The sequence below is a fragment of the Sminthopsis crassicaudata genome, chromosome 4 (assembly GCF_048593235.1).
Source record: "Sminthopsis crassicaudata isolate SCR6 chromosome 4, ASM4859323v1, whole genome shotgun sequence".
Classification (NCBI taxonomy): domain Eukaryota; kingdom Metazoa; phylum Chordata; class Mammalia; order Dasyuromorphia; family Dasyuridae; genus Sminthopsis; species Sminthopsis crassicaudata.
The window spans coordinates 402,156,233-402,179,355 of NC_133620.1; the positions used below are offsets into that span (position 1 = coordinate 402,156,233).

General features: G+C 31.8%; 1 protein-coding gene across 1 annotated transcript in view; it reads left to right on the forward strand.

Moving 5' to 3' along the window:
- Window positions 1–23,123, forward strand: part of ENAH (ENAH actin regulator) — a 117,946-nt gene that overhangs the window by 60,721 nt on the left and 34,102 nt on the right. The window contains 2 exon segments of the mRNA XM_074262627.1: window positions 1,962–2,139; window positions 19,162–19,218. Coding sequence (XP_074118728.1) covers window positions 1,962–2,139; window positions 19,162–19,218 — 235 coding nt within the window.

The window sequence follows — 23,123 nt, forward strand, 5'->3', positions numbered from 1 at the left end:
TCTGACTTCTGCACTGGGATCTGGTACCTGGTATCTCATCACTCCTTTCACCTTCTTTTGTGTGTCTAGTCTTCCTGTTAGACTGTAAACTCCTTGAGGATAGGAATTGTCTTTCAGAGATTAGCATAGTATAATGTCTCCCACATAGTATGTTGCTTAAATTATTGACTGTTGATGTAGGAATTGATGTTGGAGTTGGTGTGACTGCTTCAGAACACATGAAAATACAAAAAAAAAAGACGTTTTGGAGGGAGAATGAGAAGAGAAGCCAACTTTACATCATAGAAATTTCCTCCAATCTTTAGTTTGAGAAGTAGTTAGTAAAGAGAACCCACTGAAAATGTGAGTTCAGTTTTGCAGTTAGAAATTACCAAAAGATGAAAGTCATGCTTCTTTCTATTATCAGTCTTCAGGAGTCAAATTGGTTATCACTATTCTTAAGTCTTTCAAAGTTGTTTTCCTTTGTAATGTTGTGGTCATTGTATATATTTTTCTTAAAGTTCTGCTCATTTTGATTTTGTATTAGTCCATACTTATCTTCACTGGTTCTGCTTCATCTAATTTCTTATTGTTTAATAATATTCCATTTCACTCATATGCAAGAATTTGTTCTGTCTTTCTCTAGTTTATGGATATTCACTTTGTTTCTGACCTCTGCTATCTTTCCAAAATACTTTGTTTCTAGTTTTTTGCTGTTACAATAATTGGCAGCTATGAATGTTTCTTCTTTCTTTGATGTCTTTGAATATGGTCTTAATAGTGTGTCACAGTTGATTGACTTTTAGGGTATAGTTCTAAATTGCTTTCCAAAGTGGTTGGAATATCATACCATTCCGACAGTACTTTAATGTATTTTTCCTCTAACAACTGCCATTTTCCTTTTTTTAATCATCTTTTTCATGTGATGGGTATGAGGCTTAAACCGAGTTGTTTTAATTTACTATTCCCATCGTTATTAGTAATTTGAAGGTTAGATTTCTTGCTCTGAAAACAACCTTTGACCATTATTATTGGGGATTAGATCTTGTTTTTATAAATTTGGATTAGTTCCATATATTTTTGGATGGTAGACCTCTTCCTTTGAAATGTTGCTTGTAATACTTAATTTCTTGTTTCTTGGAAAATATCTCAGATATCAGGCTTCCATTGGTAATAATTCTTCTAAATCCTTTTAAATTTGCTTTATTTATCCAAGAATGTTTACATTTTATTTAATCAACATTATATATTTGACCTTTTGTCTGCCTTGTATTGTTATTTTTTTTGTGCATCTGTCATTATATCACCAATAGAAGCTTCACTTTTATCTTTGTATTGCTGGTTCCCAATACAATCCTTTGCTCATAAGAAACATTTAATAAATGTTTGCATTGAGTGGAATAATTAGGCAAACTTGCAGAGTAAGTCAAGGAAGGAAGTAATATTAGCCTTTCAAATAGTAGTAAGATCCATTGATCCTACTCTCTTGGAGCCCTTCTCCATTAGGATGTAAACTCCTTAAGAAGTTACTTTTTTCTTTTTCCTTTTGTTTCTCTAGCACCTAGTACAATTTTGGGCACATTATATAAACTATTGGTAAATGCCTATTTCCCCTCCCGTCCCCCCCATCTTTGCACGCAGATTGTATCCTACACTTACCTCCACCTCTTGGAATCCTTACCTACATTCAAGACTTAGCTTAAGGTGCTACCTCCTACCTAAGATCTTGCTTGATTTCCTCTAAGTGACAGTGCTTCTTGCTCCTCTTCCTGAATTTTTATTTTTGCCTTATTCTTATTTACATATCATATATCTGTATGATTTTTTACCTCCTCTCCCATCGGAATATAAACTCATTAAAGGTAGGGTCTATGATCTTTGTCTTGTATTTTCTCTATTTGGAAAACTGTCTTTTATGTAGTAGATACTTAAAACATTGTTAAATTACATAGAATTGATTTTTGTCAATTATTGGTTTTTAGGTCGTGATAAATTGTGCCATTCCTAAAGGATTGAAGTACAATCAAGCTACTCAGACCTTCCACCAGTGGCGAGATGCTAGACAGGTGTATGGTCTCAACTTTGGCAGTAAAGAGGATGCCAACGTCTTTGCAAGTGCCATGATGCATGCCTTAGAAGTGTTAAATTCACAGGAAGCAGGTAAAGTTTCTAAGTGGTTTTTCATGCTTGTAACTAGGCTCAACGTAAAGGTGAAATTTACATTACATTGAATTATGATTTTATAAACAGCTTCATTTTTGGTAGCAAAACTTTTAATAAACTGTTTTGATCACATGTTTAAGTTAGATAAACTTTAATTTGCTAATTGATTTTTTTTTTAGAGAAATAACAATTTGATTGACATTGCATATGGATCATTTGTTCTTATAATTTAAATCAGTTTGAGCATGTTTTAATGTTTCAGGACTTAAACTTTTTATTACAGTTTTGGTATGGAAATCGTAGGCCAAAAAATAAAAGTGGAGCAAGTTTCTTTGCTTTCACTTTCTTCAAGGTTCTCTAAGTTGCTTTGTAGAATAAAATTTATGAACCACAGAACAAATATAATTCCCTACTTTCATATAGGAGAAAACCTAAAAATTTCACACATATGAAATTCTTTTCAAAATCACTGGGAATAAAATTATCTATTTCATACAAATATTTACATTTAAAAAAAAATTAACTATAAATGAGATCAAAATAACTCCTGTTGCATATGATTATTTCTATATCTGTTGCATTTTAAAAATTGGGCTATAGACTTAATGGTACAATTTTACCAGAGATAGAGTAGAGAATGAATTAATCATTATCAGGTAATAATTTTAATAGTTTATGAATACCATTAAATCTTAAAGCAAATTTTAAGAGATTCATTTGTGTGTCTTTGTACCTAGCATCTCTCTGTGTGGTTCTCCATTATGTTCCGTCTGATTTAATAAAAGTTTTGTAACTAGTCTAAGTCACAGGCAATTAAATTGTATCATGGACTCCATATATTTTCACAAAAAATTCCTTACTGAATTTTCTATTTAGAAAGAATAATCCTACTGTGTTACTTTTCTGTAAGAAAAATTTAAACCTTATGTATTATCCTGCTTTTTTGAAAAAGTGTTTCTAAAATAACTTTTATTAAATTCTTGGCCATAAATATTTTGTAAATTTTTTTTTTAATAAATGAAGAACTAAACCTCATTAATAGAATAAATCACTTGGTTTTGAGAAAAAAATGAATTGTGTAACTAAAGTGGGAAGGAAAGTATCCTTGAACTTTTATATTTTTACATTAAATCTACATTTACATTAAAATCTAAATGAACTTTTTTCTCCAGTACTTTTTCCATATTTCCTTACCTGAGGAAGTATTGTCTTGTCATTTGTACTACCTTTTGTGGTCATAGATAATTTCTTTGTTGGCATAATGTTGAACATTATTCTATGTTGCCACATAGGGGAAAAAAAATTTGTGTGTCTTCATGGAAAAACTCATTTTATAGCACTTTGAGATTTATAGATTGCTTTTGTCACAGTTATCATTTGAGGTACATATTAACTTATTAAGTTTAGTATATACTTTCCAGTGTACTGTACTATCTAGTAACATGTTTTTAAAATATATCTAGATAAGTTAGTGAGCTTTAACAGACATAAGTTCAGTATATATATTTAACGCCCTCCTTCACCCCAAATTGACTCCCAGGTGTAGGGGCACAAGAAACTTTAAGTGATATATTTTTTCATATATAAATATATATACCTAAAAATGTAGTTGAATAACTGAAAATAAGGCACAATTCAGTAACAAAGGAATTATTGAGAGTATGTCTAAAAAAAGTTCTCAATACCATTGAGACTGATTCATTTTAAGGAAAAAATAATTCTGTTACTTATTTAGTAATTGGATATACTTTCTAATTGTTTCTCATGTTTAACTATATTCTATTCTATACTTAAATCAGTAGCCAGAAAGTTTTTATTGAAGGAACTATATTGAGATAATTTTTCTCTAGTTTTTTTAAAGTTTTCTTCACTTAGCTTCCATTTAAAGCAACAAAATAGTACCTATTTCTTATTAAAATATATATGTAAATTTTTTTATCTGGATTTATGATTTCATGAGTGTGTATTGAAACTCTTCCCACCATATAGATCAATTTCTTCTGTGATTTATAATATGGGAGATGATTGCCAATATTGAGATGTTAAATGTCTGGTCACAGAATTCCCATATTTGTCAGAGGCAGGATTTGAATCTAGGTTTTCTTTATTGTAAATCTTGCCAACTATCTGCTCTGCTCTGCTTTGCCACTTTGGAATATATAGTGCGATATATAACTATATTAAATTATTCTTTCTATCCTGATTAGATCTGATTAGCAAAGATCCTGGTTCTAATGTAATCATCATTAGAAATATATTATGCTTATTTTCCTTTAGAGCAAGTGATAACCTTTTTTATGAGTTGAGACTCTTTGATAGTCTGGTAAAGTTGATGTCTGACTCCTTCTCAAGGTATTTTTGAGTACATAAAATGTTTAGGACTACAAAGGGAGACAATTATAATGAAATAATTATCAAAATGTTTCAAAAATTTTTTTTCACTGACCTGCTTTTGTAAAATATGTATTAGTAAGAATAGAATTTTAAAATGTTCTTTTTACTTCTCAATCATAAACTTAGGACTTATTGTTTAAGATGTTCAGTTTGCCATTTTCACTGACAAGTAACCCATGGAATACACCAACAATGCTTAACAGCTGCTTCCCATATGAGTGATGAAGGTACAGTGATAAGAGCAGTAGAGATGATCATACATGGAGACAAGATTCATGTCTTTCTTTCTGATTGCATAGACATATTCTTAAAGAATAAGGTCTTGATGTGATCTTAGCTAGAAATTTTCAGTCCTCATAATTGAGAATGTAGCAGCCATAATTCTGTATATTTAAATTTGAGATGGAAAATATATTGATAAATAAATTTTAAAAACTGAATTTCATTAATATTTCTCCTCTAGTGTAAGTTATGGTAGGAACAAGTTATGTATTAAACTAGCACATAGGTCAAACTTGTCCTTGGGAAAAATTTGGACCAGGATTTAACTTGAATATTACAACTCTTACAGTGAAAATGGGGAGGGAGAAAGAATAGTTGAAGGTCTGTGGTTCTATGGCAAGGGCAAAGGAATTATGTTGGCTATTTTAAAAAATGTCCTATTCCCAAGAATTTTTTTTTTTTTTTTAAAGCTAAGCCTTCCCAGAGTTTTTCTCTTGCTTGCTCTGCTCTTAGAAATGTCTACTGTTACTTGCTTTCAGTTACCAACTTCTTGCTAATTACCCACTCAGTGACAACATATTAAAACTAATTTGTAAAAGCTTAACATTTCTGACCTGTTCTCTACCCACCAAACAAAATCACCCAGAAATTATCACAAAGAGTTAACACAGGAGTTATTATATTAGCTACTAATTTTTACTATTGGCATTTTTTAAATGACATAAATGAAAATGTTGCATGTTTGTGTGTCTTCTTCTTTGTTAAATTGAGCGTTATCTCAATTCTTTTACTTTATTTAATTGAGCAATAATTCTCTTTTTTGGGCTAACTATAACATTAGTCAGGTATAAAGTGATAGTCATACTGATATTCAGTCTAGAATATACATATGAACACGATTGTTCCTCTAACATATTTACCCCCCTCCCCCCCAAAAAAAAACCAAAAACAAATTAAAAAATAAATTTAAGTTAAGACTTATAAAGCAATGTTTTGTTGTTCTTAAAAAAAAAAACTGATGGAAACAGTTAACATTTTAAAGTTTTTTTAGCTAGAATTTTTTTTGTTGTTGTTTGCTTGTTTTTTTGTTTTTGTTTTTAGGCAGTGGGAGTTCAATGACTTGCTCAGGGTTACACAGCTTAGTGTTATCTGTCTGAAGGGGAATTTAAACTCAGATCTTTCTAGTTCCAGTGTCAGTGATCTAATCATTGCTCTGCTAGTCCCCTGAAGATTTTTTTTATTTTATTTTAAATTTTGCTTTTGAAAGATATACAGGATTATTTTCTTTTATTTAGTTTTGAACTTGGTATATAAGTCCATCTAGTATATTCTGGAATACTAAAAGGTCCTAAATGTAGTAGGTGATATTTTCCATTTATAAAGATATAGATCCTATCATTTTTGAAAGAGAGTAAATTAGTATTTTTTATATCAGATACTTTGTTATTCTATTTGATAAGTATAATGGAAGCTGGTCTTGATTTTGAATGTGAAAAAATAATAGCATTCAGACAGGATAGTAAAGTATTTTCTTTCTATATTGTTTGTCAAATAAAATTTAAAATTCAATTATAGATGACAATACAATAAATGTATAACTCCTCATGATGTTTCAGATAATTTATTTAGCCTTTTTAATTTTAAAAGCTGTTAGAAGAGGAGCATAAAGTTACTTATAAAAACACAGTGTTCATAGTAAATGTTTTTGCAAAAATAGTTTTTGAGAGAGTCATAGGGAACATCCAAAATAACTTATTTTCTACTACTTTAGATTACCAGTCCAAAGAATTACTTAATGTAGGTTTTTTTTTTTTTTTTTAAAAGCTCTTGCTCTTTTGGTTTTCTATCACTTTATCAGTACCATTATATTTTTGTTTCATTCTAGACATCTTTTTTAAAGAAAGTTATGATCTAGTTTTTAATGCCTTTTTCTCATATAGATTTAAGACCATTTATCCTATCAAAACTTTTGTTTGAGCCACCATACAAATATATATTAATGTTGAGATGGAGGCACACAGATCATTTCCCTTGTATGCTAATAGTGTCAATCATGTACTTAAAATATTCAATTCCTTTTGCTCTTTATAGGTTGTACAATGAATGTTAGGAAAACAGCTTATTGTTATCAAGAAAATGTTTGAAATAGTTTGAATGATTAGTCATTCAGATATTTTCCATATATCATTGATTAGGATTTTGTAATTTCAGATACCTTTCTTCCCTCCTTCCCCCTTCCCAAAAGGGCAGTGTAGGGAAGGCAGTTTAAGGAAGAAATAAGAGATGAAGGAAATAATTCTTGGCTATTAGGAAATCTGAAAAGAATATTTAGAAGCATCCTATGTTAATTTTAATGATTTTCTCTTTCAGTTTATCAAATTGTCCATGATGGGAGAATTTGTTTCTTAAGAGTAAAAAAGACAAATAGGCATATACGACAAAAATTTGTATAGCACTTTTATTGTTTGAAACATTGTCATATATGTTATCTCATTTCCCAAAACAATATTATGTCATAACTCCATTTTATATATAAGAAAACCAAGTTACATTAACTTGGTCAAAATTACTCATTAATCGGAAAAGTCCAGAGAAGATCTATGCCCCCCTACCCACTCTTACTTAGGTCTTTGGTATTTTAGTTAGTTGATATTAGTCTATGTTCTTGCAAAGGTTTTTTATCTTTCAAGATCCTTGATTGACTTAATTTATGATGTTGAACAGCACATTAACATGAATGAGTAAGATAGTGTTTGATTTCAAATTTAGAAGTAGAGGAAGGATGAAAATGAATGGCTTATAGTTGTGGAACAAAAGCAGGGCTTATTTAAAGAATACACAAATGCAGATGCCAATTTATTAAAATTTTTGTCAATTAGTACAGCCTCAGCAAACCCTGAATCAGAAGCCCCAGTCATAACTCCAAAATCCAATTACTGAAGACATGCCAGACAAGTCAGTAACTGAGATCTATGCAGATGACAGTATTCTTATTTTCCTTGAGAGCAAGTCATCTTAACTTTTTTGTGTGAATTGGCAGTCTGGTGAAATTGTATTATATAAGAATGCTTTCGACTTCATACATAGTATTACAAAGGAAACTAGTTATGTTGAAAGTTACCAAAATAAAAAAAAAAGTTCATAGGCCCTAAGTTAGGAATCCTTGCTTTTGGGAAATATGCATTAGTAAGAACAGAACTTAAATTTTTTTTTACTTTTCCTAATCATAAGCTTGGAATTGACTCTTATTTAATAAGAGAAAATATTCAATTCCAGTTGGTTATTTTTACTGATGGTTAACCCACTGTGGATACCAGCATTTCTTAAAGTTTTTTCCAGATTAATGTGATAAGGGGCAGGAGATGATGATGGATAACTGCATGTGCTTAACCATTTAATATAGTTAGGATAATCTCCTGGTGGTACCATTTACTGTCAGTCAGTCAGTGTTATTTTAAGCCAGTTGCTTTGATTAGCATATGTAAATATTCATAATAGATAATATCTACACTGTTGTGAGAACAATTCTTTGCAAACCATACAATACTAAACAGGGGTGAGTTATTACTGTCATTTTCCCTTTTATGGGAAATTTAGCCTTGTATTTTTATATTTATTAGTAGCTGATAGGAGTCCTAGAAATTTGCTTACATGTCAGAAATTGTTTTAGTCACCCTGATAATTTGGAGTAAGTACATAAAAAAAGTAGGTAAGGAACTTTCTCTTATACTTTTTATATGTTCAGGTGAGAGGTAACTAGGGTTTGAACTAGTTTGTTAGTTTTATGTGAAAGAAAAGAGTAATGTAATAACAAATACTGACTGTCCTGATGGAAGCAACAAGATTTGGCATCTGATTAAAATTCCATTATATTTATGTGTTGCATTTGTTTAGTACATGAACAGTTGATAGTTATCTGCTTTCCTCCCAATTCTTTACTACTATGGGAAATGTTGCCATGCGTATTTAGTTAGTCAAGAGAGTTCTAGGTCGAAGTTCTCAATTTCTTAGCATAGTTAACATGTTTTGAATTTTCCAAAATGTTTGCAGTAATTCATATTTCCAACAACAATGCATATTTTCATTTTATGGTCAACTTGCTGAGTATGAAGCAAAAACTTCAGAATTGTTTTGCTTTGTATTTTCTTACTATTAGGGTTTGGAACAATCTTATATGGCTAAACTTAGTTTTTTTTTTTTTTTTTTTAATTTATATCTTTTGGTTAAACATATGTTGGATAATGTCTTCTGTACTGTTACTAATTTTTTTTCAACTACTCTTTCCAAAGTTAGCAACAATACATTTATTACCAAAACTAATGACCTCTTCTCAGTCTTCATTCTTGACTTCTTTTATAAGTTTTGACACTCTAAAGCACTCTCTTTGCTTTATATTCTCTTCTATAGGGTTTTTTCTGGATCTCATGTGCAGATGGGGATTTGGCTCCAAAGCTATGTCATGGGTCCCTTCTCTCCTCCTGTACTTTATCATTTGATGATCTCATTAATTCCTATGATTCAATTATTATCTCTATGTGATGATTCTCGAATCTACCCCAGTTATTGTCTATCTGTTACTTTCAGGATTAAATACATTGCTTTTAAAAATTGCCTTCTTCCTATCTTTTTAGTTATCTTATACCTTACTTCCCTCCATGCTTCCTTGATATTTTTAGCACAATATACTCCCCATATCTAGAGTCCTTGAATTTTCATTGGCTTTCTTTCAATTCCTGAAATTTTCTTCCTCCAAATGTTTACTTTCTGGCTTCCTTCAATTCTCAGATAAAATCTCATCATTGTAAGGGTCCTATAAATGGGCGGCCCCACAGTGCAATAGGAGATTTGAGTGGCACAGAAGTAATCTCTGTGGATATAGGACTACCCTGTGGGTGGGATCCTGGCCATATTGAGATAGCTTTGTAATGGGTGATGGCTCTCTCGCTGGTTGGCTGTGTGTGTGACCTCACCTCACCGGCCCTTTATAAGCCCACTGCAGAAATCAGTCACTCTCTTTAACCTGGCTCCCTAGCCTGGGGTAGCCAAGCCAAGCTGATGGATAGCCGAGAGAGGTAAGAAGTTTGGTAGTGAACACATGGGTCTTCAGACCAGGTGTTCACTAGGGAACTATCAAGTCAGGGTATTATGTGAGTAGGTATAATAAAGGCTTTTAAGATTACATATGGCTGTTATTGAGTGCGCTGACGGTTATTAAACTACTATGCAAGAAATTGTGGCCAGAGACCTTTGAAGGCCTCAGAGGAGGCGAGCCGGGTAGAGTTGACACTGCAAAAGTCAGTGGTCAAAGGTACTCTGTTGGGCCTAGGACAGACTAGTAATTGTTACTGCCAGGAGGGCATGTTACACATCATCTTCAAGAACCCTTTCCTAGGGGGGCACTTAGATGGCACAGTTGATAGTATACCAGCTCTGAGTTCAGCAGGACCCAAACACTGAAAGCTATGTGACCCCAATTATCTTGGTGTCTCCTACAAGAAACCTTACCTAATAATACTTAGGTCATTTTCTTGTGGTGTTTTATATATATATATATATATATATATATATATATATATATATATATATATATATATATGTATATATATATATATATATATATATATATATATATATATAATGTATAAATTGTGTGTGTAAAAATTACTTGATTTGATTTGGCTATTGTAGAAGACCAGGTGAAAGGTTGGAGGATGGTAGTTAGCTCCCTCCCATGCAGTACACAGTACTCCTGTTGTGGTCTGACCAGAACAGGATTTATATTTATCATCTTTTTAATCTTGGACAATATGCAACTTTTAGTGATATCTAGGCTTACATTAGCATTCTTGGCCACTATGTCTCACCATTAACTTTATTTGATCTTACACTTCAAAAGTTGGGCTCTGCTCCTGGAGGAGGGAACACTATCTCAGGCTTCAGATTTTTCATGCAGCTGTTTTCCGAACTCATTTTCAGTACTGTAAGTTTTCAATTCTTCCAAGGTGGTATGATTTAAAGAGAGATGTGATTACTGCTTTCTTGGCCTGTGTTTTGGTCTGTGAGTGAGCCCAAACTGCTATGAACCTGTGACCAAGGTCCCCACTGTGTGGCTACATGCTCTAGTGTGTTAATGTTCTTTCTCATCCTGGGGCAGGACCTGTGTCTATGACTCATATCTCTTTTTGGATAATGTGACATAGTTCTGTACCCAGTGCTAGCAAATTGTCCCTGTGATCCCTTTCTGACTAGTTGTCCCTGGGGACTGAGAGAGCTCCATAGTCGCTGCTACTGATTCAGTAGCCCCCAAGGCCTATATGGTCTATTTTTATTCAGATTAAACACTATAGTTTACTTAAAATGTAAATTATATGAAAGGAGGAAATATGATGTGAAATAAATCTGGAAAGCTATGTTGCAGCCTTATTGATAAAGGCCTTTTAATCCTAGACTGTGACCTTTTAGAATACTGGATGGAGGATTTATTGAAGCACAAGGGGGTGAGAATCTTACCATTTGAAAATAAAAATGTATATAACTTTCATTCTGAGACCTATGCCAGTAAGGTCAACAAGTCCATCAATATTAAAGTAAAGGGAATATCTTATTTTGGCAATGGCAAAGGATTACTATTTAGAGACGGAGACTAAAGAAATTACCATGGTAAGTGAAGGAGATCACACAGAACAATATGAAAGAGGAATGAGAGTTGTTATTCTAATAGTTGGCACTGGAGATAATGAGGTCTTGTTAGAAAGTGACGATAGGATCAGTTAGAAGGGGACAGATTCAAGAGACTTTATAGAGGTTAAATTTAAAAATGAAATGAAACGGAGGCAGAAGAGAGTGTCCATAGTGGTTTCAAAATTGAATGACCAAGAAGTGGTTACCCTCAACAACATTTGAGAAGCCAGGAAAAGGGGAAGATTTAATGAGGAAGTTTGTGATTTTAGTTTTAGCTTTGGAAATGGGGGTTTGAAGTGGGGACATTGGGGTAGTATAATAATAGCTAACATTTATGTAGTATTTGCTATGTGCCAGCATGGCATGTGCTAAGGAAATGCTGCACAATTATTATCTCTTTGGAACCTCTTATTAGGTAGGTTCCTAATTTTACAGATATGGAAATTGAGGCAAATGGGTAAATGTGACATGGCCAGGATTATATACTAATAAATATCTGAGGCTAGATTTGAAGGGGAGTATATGAGATGTTAACTAGGGTCAGGGCTTGCAACTGATTAGTTATAGGGAATATGAATGAGAAATCAAGGATTACACCTGGATTGTGAGTATGGATGACAGTGAGATTGTAGTATCCCTTATAGTAATAGGAACTTTTGGAAGGGAATGTTAGAGTGAAAACTAAAGAATTCAGTTTTGAACTTGTAGTATTTAAAATTTCTATTTGGACATATCTGTGTCTAAGGAACTTCCTGTTCAAGATGTCCAGTAGGCTTGAAATCCCAGTTAGGAGAGTATCAAAAAGAAGAGAATAATCAACAAACACAAGCTTGAAGTGAGGGTCAAAAGGGCCTTTAGATTTGGCAATTTAGGAGAACAGTTTTTTGTTTTGTTTGGGCAATTGGGGTTAAGTGATTTGTCCAGGGTCACACAACTAGAAAGTGTTAAGGGTCTGAGGCTAGATTTGAACTCAGGTCATTCTGACTGCAGGGCTGGTGCTCTATCCACTGCTCCACCTAGCTGCCCCAGGAGAGCAGTTTTAATAGAAAGTGAACCAGAGGAAAGAAGGATTGATTACAGATAGCCATTTCAAATAGTTTAGCTGCAAAGGGGAGAAGAGATGGCACAAATGCCAGTGAGGCATTTGAGGATGTGGGAGGCATAAGCATATTTGTAAGCCCTTAGGGTAAAAGGGAAATTCAAGGAGAGATTGAAACCCATGGGAAGTTTGAGGAGGGATGAAGTGTGGGATCATGAGTCAATTGGTGAGGTTTAAAAGCATGGCAAGCTCTATTTCCTTTCACTTTTTCTTGCTCACCTTTTGCTATTGCTGATTTAATAGTTTGAATAGAAGCTAGTAAAGAAAGGAAGCAGAAGTTTAGGATGTGAGTGTTAGGATTCTTACAAGGTGCTAAGTCATGGGGATGGAGACAATAATTATCTATTTAGCATAGTTTAGTATGATTGATCTGACCCTACAAAGAGATGTTATGGGCCAGAACTTGAAACAAGGTACTAAATGAAATTGAGGAGACAATAGTTAAATCTAATTTAGCATTAATTTAATCCTACAACAAATAATGTTTTCCTAGTGAGGTAATGATTGTTGTGTGCAACATTTAAGCAAGAAGCTCTAAGGGCCAAAGAGGACTTCGAGAGATTCAGGGCCAGGGGGAACTTTGGGAGATTCAGAGCCAGGGGGAAGAGATTCAGAGTCAAGATTCATTCCAACTTCCACCTTTGTGCTGGCTGGAGACATTGGGAAGACAGGAGGCTGAAGCTGGCAGAGATAAAGGACTAGCAGCAAGAGCTCTTGGGAACCAAGGAGAGAGGAAGGCCTCCAGAAAACTAGCTAAGCCCCAAGCGTAGGAGATAAGATTTTGGAAGAGCTAATAAAGGATTTGGATTTTAGCTTCTGGCTGCATTTGGGATTATGGAACAGAACTGAAACTAAGGCTGCCTCCAGAAGTTCTCCAAGAAATCTGCTCACAGAGAACATTACAACTTAGAGAACATTACATGTGAGGTGAAAGTAGATTGAGGTTTGGTGTTTTTTTTTTTTTTTTTTTTTTTTTTGCTTCACCATTTCTCTTGCCTGTATTGCTTATAGTTCTGTGGATGCAGTCTTTGTGGAGAAACAGATTAAAATTCTGAGAAGGGAGCCAAATGATTCCTTTCCCTGATCTCTAATCTCTTGCATCTCTTTACAACCTTTTTCTTCTTATGGGGGCTAGGAGGTTGAGGTGGTCAGGAAAAAGAAAATAATTTATTCTTATTCTCTCATGGACTGTTAAGTGGACATTGAAATTTTAAAGGGGAAACATTGAGACACCTTCACTTACAGCTTTCTCTTCACTGAAATAACAATAAGTCAAGCCTTTATCAGCTCTGCTTTAGACTCTTGTATAAGCCTCCTAATTTCTTTTGTCACTAGTCTTTTGCTTCTCTAATTTGACCTTCATGTAGCTGCCAGAATTATTTTCCTAATGTATAATTCTAACTATATGATTTCCCTGATTGAATAACTTTAGGGGTTCCTTAGTGTTTTGGGGCTAAAAGATAACTTAGCCTTGCATAGTCAAGCTTCATCTTACCTTCCTGGTGTTATTTGATAGTAGTATGATATTCTTTATTGCCAAACTGAAATTTTTGTTCATTTCCTTTTGTTTCTTCATGCCTCTCTCTCAATTCATCTTGTCCTTTATTCAAAGGTGTAGTTCAAATGAAACTGCTTCTGTAAAACCTCCTAATTTCCCTCACTTGAAAGTCATCTCTCTCCCTCTACTTTCATCAGATTTCTTAAAATAATTTTTTATCTATAGATTTCTACTTTGTTCTTGTTATACTTGTCACTTTATATCAGGCTTATAGTATATGTCTTATCCTTTTTATCTTGAAAGCCGGGACTGCCTATCATTTTATATATAGTGCATAATGATAATAATCATTAGTATAATCAAACCAACATTTACATAGCACTTTGAAGTTTGTAAAGTGCTGTGCAAATGTCTCATTTTATCTCCAAAAGAATCTTGCAGGATTGATGCTATTATCTCTATTTTGCAAATGAGCAAATTAAGACCTGAGGTTAGGTGACTTGGTCAAGGTCATGGAGTCACATACCTTGTTTCTGAATGTCTAAGGGTTGAAGGGTCTAGGGCAGAATTTGAACTGGATCATCCAGATTTCCAGGCCAGGTTCTTTGCTATTTCTAGCAACTTAGCACTTTTTTTTTTTTAACCATATAGTAGACACTGAATAAATGTTTGTTGAGTTAGATTAAATAAAATTGTTGGGGGTTGAAACTGTAGTGGGCCAATTTGGCAACATGATGAATTGAAACAGGAAAATGGGAATGAAGAGAGAATTCCATGAATGTGTAATTTTTTTTGGAGCTGTGTCTTTGCAGTTATCCTTCTTATTTTGTGTTCAATTTTAAGTCAGGGTTTGCTTGAGGTGACAAAACTAGACTTCTAGCTATTTTCCTATGCTTTTTGGGTAGCATTAACATTTTAAAGCAGTATGCATTTGAAAGAAGAAGTCAATGTGGGTTGGTATCCTTTTGTTTTCTTGCCTACTAAAATATAACTAAAATCCACAGTTAATAAAAATTAACACATTACCCATGATAACTGTGGATTTTCAAACAATGCTATATACTTTTGATAGTATTGAGTGATTTCCTAGTAAAATTTGTATATTGTGTACATATATGTATGGTGTACAAATAATATATTTTTCTATCAGATTTTGAGATCTAGAATCTTAATGACATTTTTACACTGCACCATTGATTTTTGATCTCTTAATTGAGCTATTTTCTTGTTACAGTGTCATTGATCTCCTATATACTTTGAGCATTCAATTCAATAAAAATTCATTTAATACCTATGTGCCAAGCCACTATTGTGTGCCATTGGGCTACTATAATGATAAAAAGTAGAGTATGTCTTCATAGAACTTACATTCAATTGAAGGGGATATAAAATGTGAACAGATAAGTGACCAAGCTTTGAAGGAATTCCAAGAAGAATGGGGAGTGTTCAAGGAATGTGGGACAATAAAAACATGGAGGACTACAACTTGGCTACTTTGGCTGGAATGTAGAATTGTGAGGAAATAACCTGAAGTCAGTCTAGAAAGATATTCTAGAGTCATATTATGAAGAACGTTAATCCCAAACATAATTATCTGTATTTTATTTTGTAATATATATCTATATCTCTATATATATCTATATATCTATATATAGATATAGATATATGTATATCTATATCTATATATATATATACACACACACATATATATATACATATATATATATACACACATATATATATATATACAGAGAGAGAGATAATAGACCTGTATCTATCTATCTATCTATCTATCTATCTATCTATCTGTATAATATCTCTATTATATCTTAAAGGATGAAGGAATTATTGGAGAAGGATCCTCCAGTTATTTAGTCTATTGGAATAGTGATGGAGGCTGAATTAGCAAGATGTCTGTTTAAATGAGGTAAAGGAGTTGTAATACAAAGATAGAAGTAGAATTGAGGGGATAAGGTATGTGAAGGAAAGTTAAAAGTTGAGTATCACTTTGAGATTGTGAACCTGGGTCATTGAAAAATGATAGTGTCTTTGGCGTAAATAGGCAAATTAGGAAGAATGATAAGCTTAGGGAAAAGATGGAATTCTATTTGGACATTCATTTGTTAAAACAAGCATGTTTTTAAGATGAGTTTGAGATGTCTGTGGGAAATCCAGATGGAGATGTCTAACAGGTAGGTTTTTGATGTAGGACTGGAGCTCAAGAGAGAGCTGAAAGCTAGATTTGTAGATTTGGGAGACAACCGTTATAGAAATGATGAATGGAACCTGTAGAAACTGAAGATAATTTTCAAAAAAGAAAAAAAGCAAAGTGTTCATTTTGCCCAGGGAGTGAGACATGGGAACATTGAGTAGTTGTCTGGACTGTAGGAGGAGGACCCAGAGAGTTGTATCACAGAAATCCTGTTGGGAAAGAGAGAACATATAAAGGGGTTAGTAAGAATTAGCACCAAGAAAAGGCCAGGAAGGGAAAAGCAAAAATTCCTTGAATAATAAAGCCAAATCTTTTTCTTGTGAGATTTAAAAACTCTAGCAAGAATATTAACCACAAAAATGTGAGGAAAAGACTGCCAAAACTCCTTCAATTAAAAGTAGGGCCCCTCATTTTTAACATCAGTACCTTGTGTTCTGAATGAACAATTAGAAAACTAGGGATTGTAGTCTTGTCTCAGCCTATGTGATTTTTGGCAAATGATTTAGGATCTCTGAAATTTCATTTCTTGATTTGTTTTGTGAGAATTAAATGAGATAACAAATGAGAAGGATTCAAAAATATCAAAGTGCCATACAAATATGATATAATTATTTTTAGTCACCTCTTAGAAAATCTGTAATCTGCTTCTGGCAGCATTTCAGTATTAGTTCATTTATGTTGTGTAGAATATTCAAATCAAATCAAATTCTTTTCAGTGAATTAATGCTTTTTGAAAAAGTTATCAAATGCCTAGGAATTTGTCTTTCAGATTAGATGTTATTTAAGTGAGGTAAAATCAAATGAAATTTGATATATTTTAGTGACTTTTCCCTTGTTTTTCTGTATTTTTAATCTTTTCTAGCAAAGAAAGAGTTAATAACAACAAGGATGTTAAGCAGGAAATGCTGTTATCCTTATGCATATGATGGAATGAATAATTTAGTATCTTCGGGAAATGCAAACTGCAGTAAGAATTCAAGCATCCTTTATCAGAGTAGTAAGCAACATTTTGCTTGATAGCATGAAATGAAAATTATTTTCAGAAAAAGAAGGTTTAAAGTTTTCATTGTATCGTATGGCAGTTTAAATTACAATATGGATTCAGATTTTTTTGGGTCTAAAAACAGTAAGACTGCATCAGAGAAATCATGGCTTACCTGCATTCTGACAATTCTCAGGAAGTAATTGGCAACTCTCCTTGCCAGTATGGTTGGTAACAGGATTTGGCAGTTTCTGTGCTGTCAGAAGAGGGATAATTTCTCAAGTTTCCCTTGTAAGTGTTTATTTTTATTATGCTTCTTTACATGCAAATTGTTTAAGTAGAAAGAATGACTAAAACAGTCCATTTTAATTGAATCTAGATTCTCTAAGAGCAGCTTTAAAAATTGTTAAGTAGTTATTTCCAAAATAAATTCAGATTTGTAATTTTAATTAAAAGTTTCTTTAAACAAATAATCTAATCTTAGAATTAGTTTGATAGATTTTTCCTTTCCTATGATAATATAACTAGTAACATTATAAATGTCATTACTATGTATTTAGTCATATCTTGAGAACTTTGTTGTATTGACACACTTGGCTTTTTATCCTCAATTTAATTTTTTTTTGGATGTTGTGTAAAAATAAGAATGTTAGATATATTAAGTGCTTAAAAAAGCTAGGCATGTATAAAATTGAGTTATCTTAAATTCAAGCCTTCTAAAAATAATCTAGATTTGTCGCATTATACTATGATTTAAACATTTGAATTTGTATTCTTCTACTAAATATAAATTGGTTTCATTATGTTTTGGGAAACATTTTTAGGTAGAACAAGCTGTACTCTAAAGTGTCACACTTTTTTTTTTAACTTTTAAAAAATTGTCTTAATTTTGGTAATGATTGCTTTAAAAGTTATTATTCTTTTGGTGTTATTTAAACCAGTTTATTTTTAACTCACTGAATGTTTCTTGGTTACTACAAATTACAACAGAGACCATCTCCCAAGAATTTTAGATCTTATTCATATCATATTACTGTAGAAGATAGGTATATAAATATGCATACAGATTCTCTCTTCCATCTTCTTTTCTTTATACGTAATTTTAATGTTGCACACAGTCTTTGTTAGCCCTCCAAATTTTCATGCTTTTCTGGTCAATGGGATTCAGTCTTTTAAAAGTTCTATATAATAGTGTAAATGTATATGATAATATACATTTTATTATACAAGTTTATTTCATGGATATTCAGTGTTCCAGTTAATATTTCCTGCTTTCTCTATTTGATACACAAACATGCTGATTAACATTCACAAATGGTTTTGAAGAGAAGAAACAATGTGTCACTCTCATTTTTTGTTTCAGTGTAAATGAAATATGTTAATTTATTTGAAATATGTTAATATAAAACTTAATTGCAATAGCCTCTTTTCATGGTGATGGGATCTTTTTTGACAAATAGAAATCAGAAAAAAAAACATTTTTGATATCCATATCAAAATATATTTTGCTCATTCTCAAATGAAAATTATCTTAAACAGAATAGGACACAAGTTTATAGGTACATATTATAAGCTGAACTCTCTTAGATTCATAAGTATGTCTGATTTAAACTTAGAAACCAAAAGTCCATTATGCTCTTTAAATGTGAAATGAATGTTTATTTCTCTTCTTGATAGGTTTTATTATAAAGTTTTTTTCTGTCCATAGATGAGATCATAGGGAAAAATATTTGGTTATGTATATATATCAGAATACCAAATTCTTAATCTTAATAGGACTTTTAGGGGAAAAAGAAATAACAAGAAATATGTATAAATACACACTAAACATTTAAAACCACCTTTTAGTCTACTATGAAGTCCCTGGACTAATCATTTACAGATGGCCCCTTTGTCCTTTGAAGCTTCTAACACCAAGGTGTCTGTTGCAGCCCAGAGCAAGGTTACTGCTACCCAGGACAGCACTAATTTGCGATGTATTTTCTGTGGTAAGCAACATTATGTTTACATTATTTTTTTCAAGCTGTGGTACATACTGCTTGCACTTTTCATTAGTCTTATTAACCCTTAGGCCATGATCTAATTCGTGGTAATTGAAATTTATTATAAATTGTTGTTTTTATATTGTGATCAATGTTGTTGTAAATGCATATATTATTCTGCTAGCTTTTGAACCTGCTTATTAGGAAGGGTACAGAATCACTCTTTGGGAAATCTTGACCATGATCAATTCTTTGTACTCATGTAGATAATGCTTTTTAAATTTTGAAAAAATGTTAGGTTTAGGAGAAGACTATCTTCTCATTTTAAGATCTTTTAGTTATAATGTTAAAGATATTTGGTACCTAAAAAATGTCTCCTTTTAGATTACTTTTTAGATAAATTAATACCAGGAGGCTATTGAGGCAATATAAGATATATTTCAAGAGCAATAGGATGGTGTCCTAGGTACATTAAAAAAAAAAGAAAGCTCAAGTGTTACTTTATTGTAAATTTAGGTCTTTAGAGTATACATATATGAGCCCACTTCATTTTGATGCATTAGTAAGACAAATTATGAAAAAAAATAAAACTTCCAAGCAAAAGACTGGTTATTCTATTTTTGCTTTTTCATTTTGGTTTCCCTGTATTCTAAAGTTCTATAGTTTTGAACCCCCCCAAAAAGCAGCACTAATTTGATAGTTTTTAGAGTATCAAGTAATTTGAAGAAGAATAAGAGCAAAAGAAATTTTGCAGATTTTATCCTAATGGTTTAAATTCATTTAAGGTTGTAATTATTATTATTATTATTTCAGAATATTTGTATCCAAGACAACCAGAGTCTATCACTTTAAATATTAATTTACTAAAAGATTAAGGATAAAAGACAGTTTTTATTTTCTTTGAAAATAAAGACTGAAATAGAACATTAACATTTAATTGTAATAATCATATGTCAGATATATAGTTGAAAGATTTTCATACAGTTTTTGAGACATGGTAGCTGAATCAGGTTATCCATCATCAGTGTTTTATCAAATAGAACAAAATGTTCTTATAATGTTATGCTTTAGTTTTAATACTGTGGACATATTTTTCAGATTTTCTTCCCTAAAGAGGCCATTCAGGCTGTCTTTTGAGTCAAACATATGTGACTATTCTATTTTAGATTGTAAACCACTGTATTTATGCCTATTTTAAGGTCATTCTATTCTTATTTCCTTTAAAAATTTCTTGCATTTTTGATATATTACAATTTTCTTTTTATATTAAGACCTATTAACGGAAAATAAAGCTTGCAAATTGGCCAACTCTTTTGTAAATTAAGGACTTGACCACCTGCAGAGACTAATTCAGCTCCAATCAATCAAAGTGATTCTATAAAAAGTTGATAGTGAAGTAGAGGGAAAAAAGCAACAGTTGTTGATTAAAATAAAAGCCATCCTTTTTTGAGTTTCCTTTGAATTTAGCCCTGAAATGAATGTGGTGTTTTTTTTTTTTTGTTTGTTTGTTTGTTTCCATTGAAAGTAAAAAGTGTAACATTCTTCCTTACTGATTCTTATGTAATAGACATGATGTTGGGTTCTTTGAAGAGTTTGCTAATTGAGTGTGAAGGGGGAGAAAGATTTAATGAATTTTGTTCTTATCCAATGGCCAACCCTGTTAGCTTCCAGAAATGATAAATTTTTTTGACCCTACAAACTTAATTTGTCAGTGAGGCAACATTACTAATGACAAAAAATTTTATTTGCTTAATTTTTTGTGTATGTATGGAATTTTCCACTAATGTCCCATTTAATTACCATGTGATGTTATGGAGGTAACCTTAATTTCTTGACTGCCAGTTGAGCATAAGTTCTGTCCAAGCCTATCACATTTAGAATGACTTCAAAATCAAATAATAGACTATACTTCAGTTATTTAAGGATTAGCCCAGCTAATTTTAGAGAGATTTATCATCAGATTTGATTATGTAGGCACCCAGCTTTTTTTTTTTTTTTTTTTTTTTTTTTTTGGTCATAGAAATTCTGCAACAGTTATAGAAAATTTCAAAATATCTTAAGGGGAAGGAATATCCATCCCAATGAAATCACAGAAACTTGAAGTACTGTGCATATTGAAGTGAATAAACTATAGTATAATTACTTAATTTGTCTAAAGGATCAAAATAGTATTATTAGAAAGACTACATATAAGCTGTTAACAAGAGAATAATTTTTGACAATTAAAAGACAAAAATATTTAAGAGATTTTCTATAATGAATTCAACTGCTGATTTTGCCTTCCTTCTGAAGGAGACCTAATGTGACCAAAATGTATCATAGGAAGAATACCATATTAATGCAATTAATAGATTGCTCTACTTAATAAGAAATAATCAGGAAATTTCATCAATTGCTTTGGTAAAGAATAATAGGAAATTTTCAGTGTCCCTTCTACTGTGCATTCTTTTTAGCGATTATCACAAGCCAGGATAGGTTTATATGTGCTTCTAAAAATATATATCTGTAATAATATTCTATGGGAAGGTAAAAACAAAAGAGTTTTATAATGACAATATTTTAGAAAAAGTAATGTGAGTTAATTAAGCATTTATAGCCTTAATTATTCTCTGTGGGTACCACATGTTTTAGGTTCCCAACTTCATTTTGAGCTGAACAGAAGGCTAATAGCAACTTTAAAAAAATAAATAGAAAAAGATAGACAATTATGTTTTGATTATATTTCCTTTGATATGTTCATCTATTTCAATCTTGCTCTTTTAATACTTTAAGAATGCTTATATCACAATAGTGCATACTAAATGCTTTGTTCTCTCAGTACTTAAATTTGACAGCAAGACATATGGTAAATTTAAAAAAAAAAAAAACCAACACAGGACATTTTCTAAATTCTAAGATTTTGAGTGAAAAGCATTCAGATTAACTATGAGATTTTCTAGTTTGTAGCTCTACAAGTTATTGAATGATTTTTTATTTTTGATAGAAGTCTGCTTATGAGAAAAAATACTAGAACAAATTAGAAAAGAGTTGTGAGAGCTATTTGGTTTTCATGTTTTTTCATAATTTTCAACGTTTCTTGTAGAAAATGTAGTAAACTTTGTTTTTATGAAGGATGAACCCATTCATAAAGTTTTGTTGTATTTTCTCCTAGAATCAGAAGCTATTTTTTCTATTATTTTCTCCAAAGACAATTTTACATGTCCATTTTTACCCCAATGAAAATAAATTTCCCTTTACTTAAAATTCAGTCCTATGAGTTTTACTTGGTAGTTTTTAAAAGTAAGAATTTCATGTTTAATACATGATAAACTTTACTTTTTTTTTCCCCCCAAATATTATAAGATTGAACCTAAGCTTGGTTGGTAATGTGATTTCTATATAGGAAATGTGAATTTAATGTAGCTTTAAAAGTTTAGGATGTGTCCTGTTGCAGATACATAGGAGTATGTTTCTTTGGAATGGAGTGGTAAATAAAATCATAAACTCCCACCTTTCACATTTTCTTTTTTCAGGTTGCATTTAACATGTGATACTCAATTGAAAGACCTAATTGTTCACAACCATTTTGAGACAATGTCTTTAATAGTCACATATTTAGTTTTTGCTCATTTTTAAAAGAACTCTATAGAATTTGAATAGTTCTGGTGCTGAAGACCTAAAAACTGTTGAATGGACGAAAGAAAACAAAAGTTTAGTGAACTTTAATCTTCTAGTTTTCTTTTTGTTGTTTTTACATAAATGCCTTTTCTGATATCAAATGATCTGATATTCATGCGTTTTTTAGTATAAGAAACCAAATCCTGATGGAAGGAAATAATAATTTAACCATATTAGGTGTTTTAGACCTATTTTCATGAGAAAAATGCAAGATATCGATAATTATTGTTTTGACATTTGTGAATGTAGGAAGA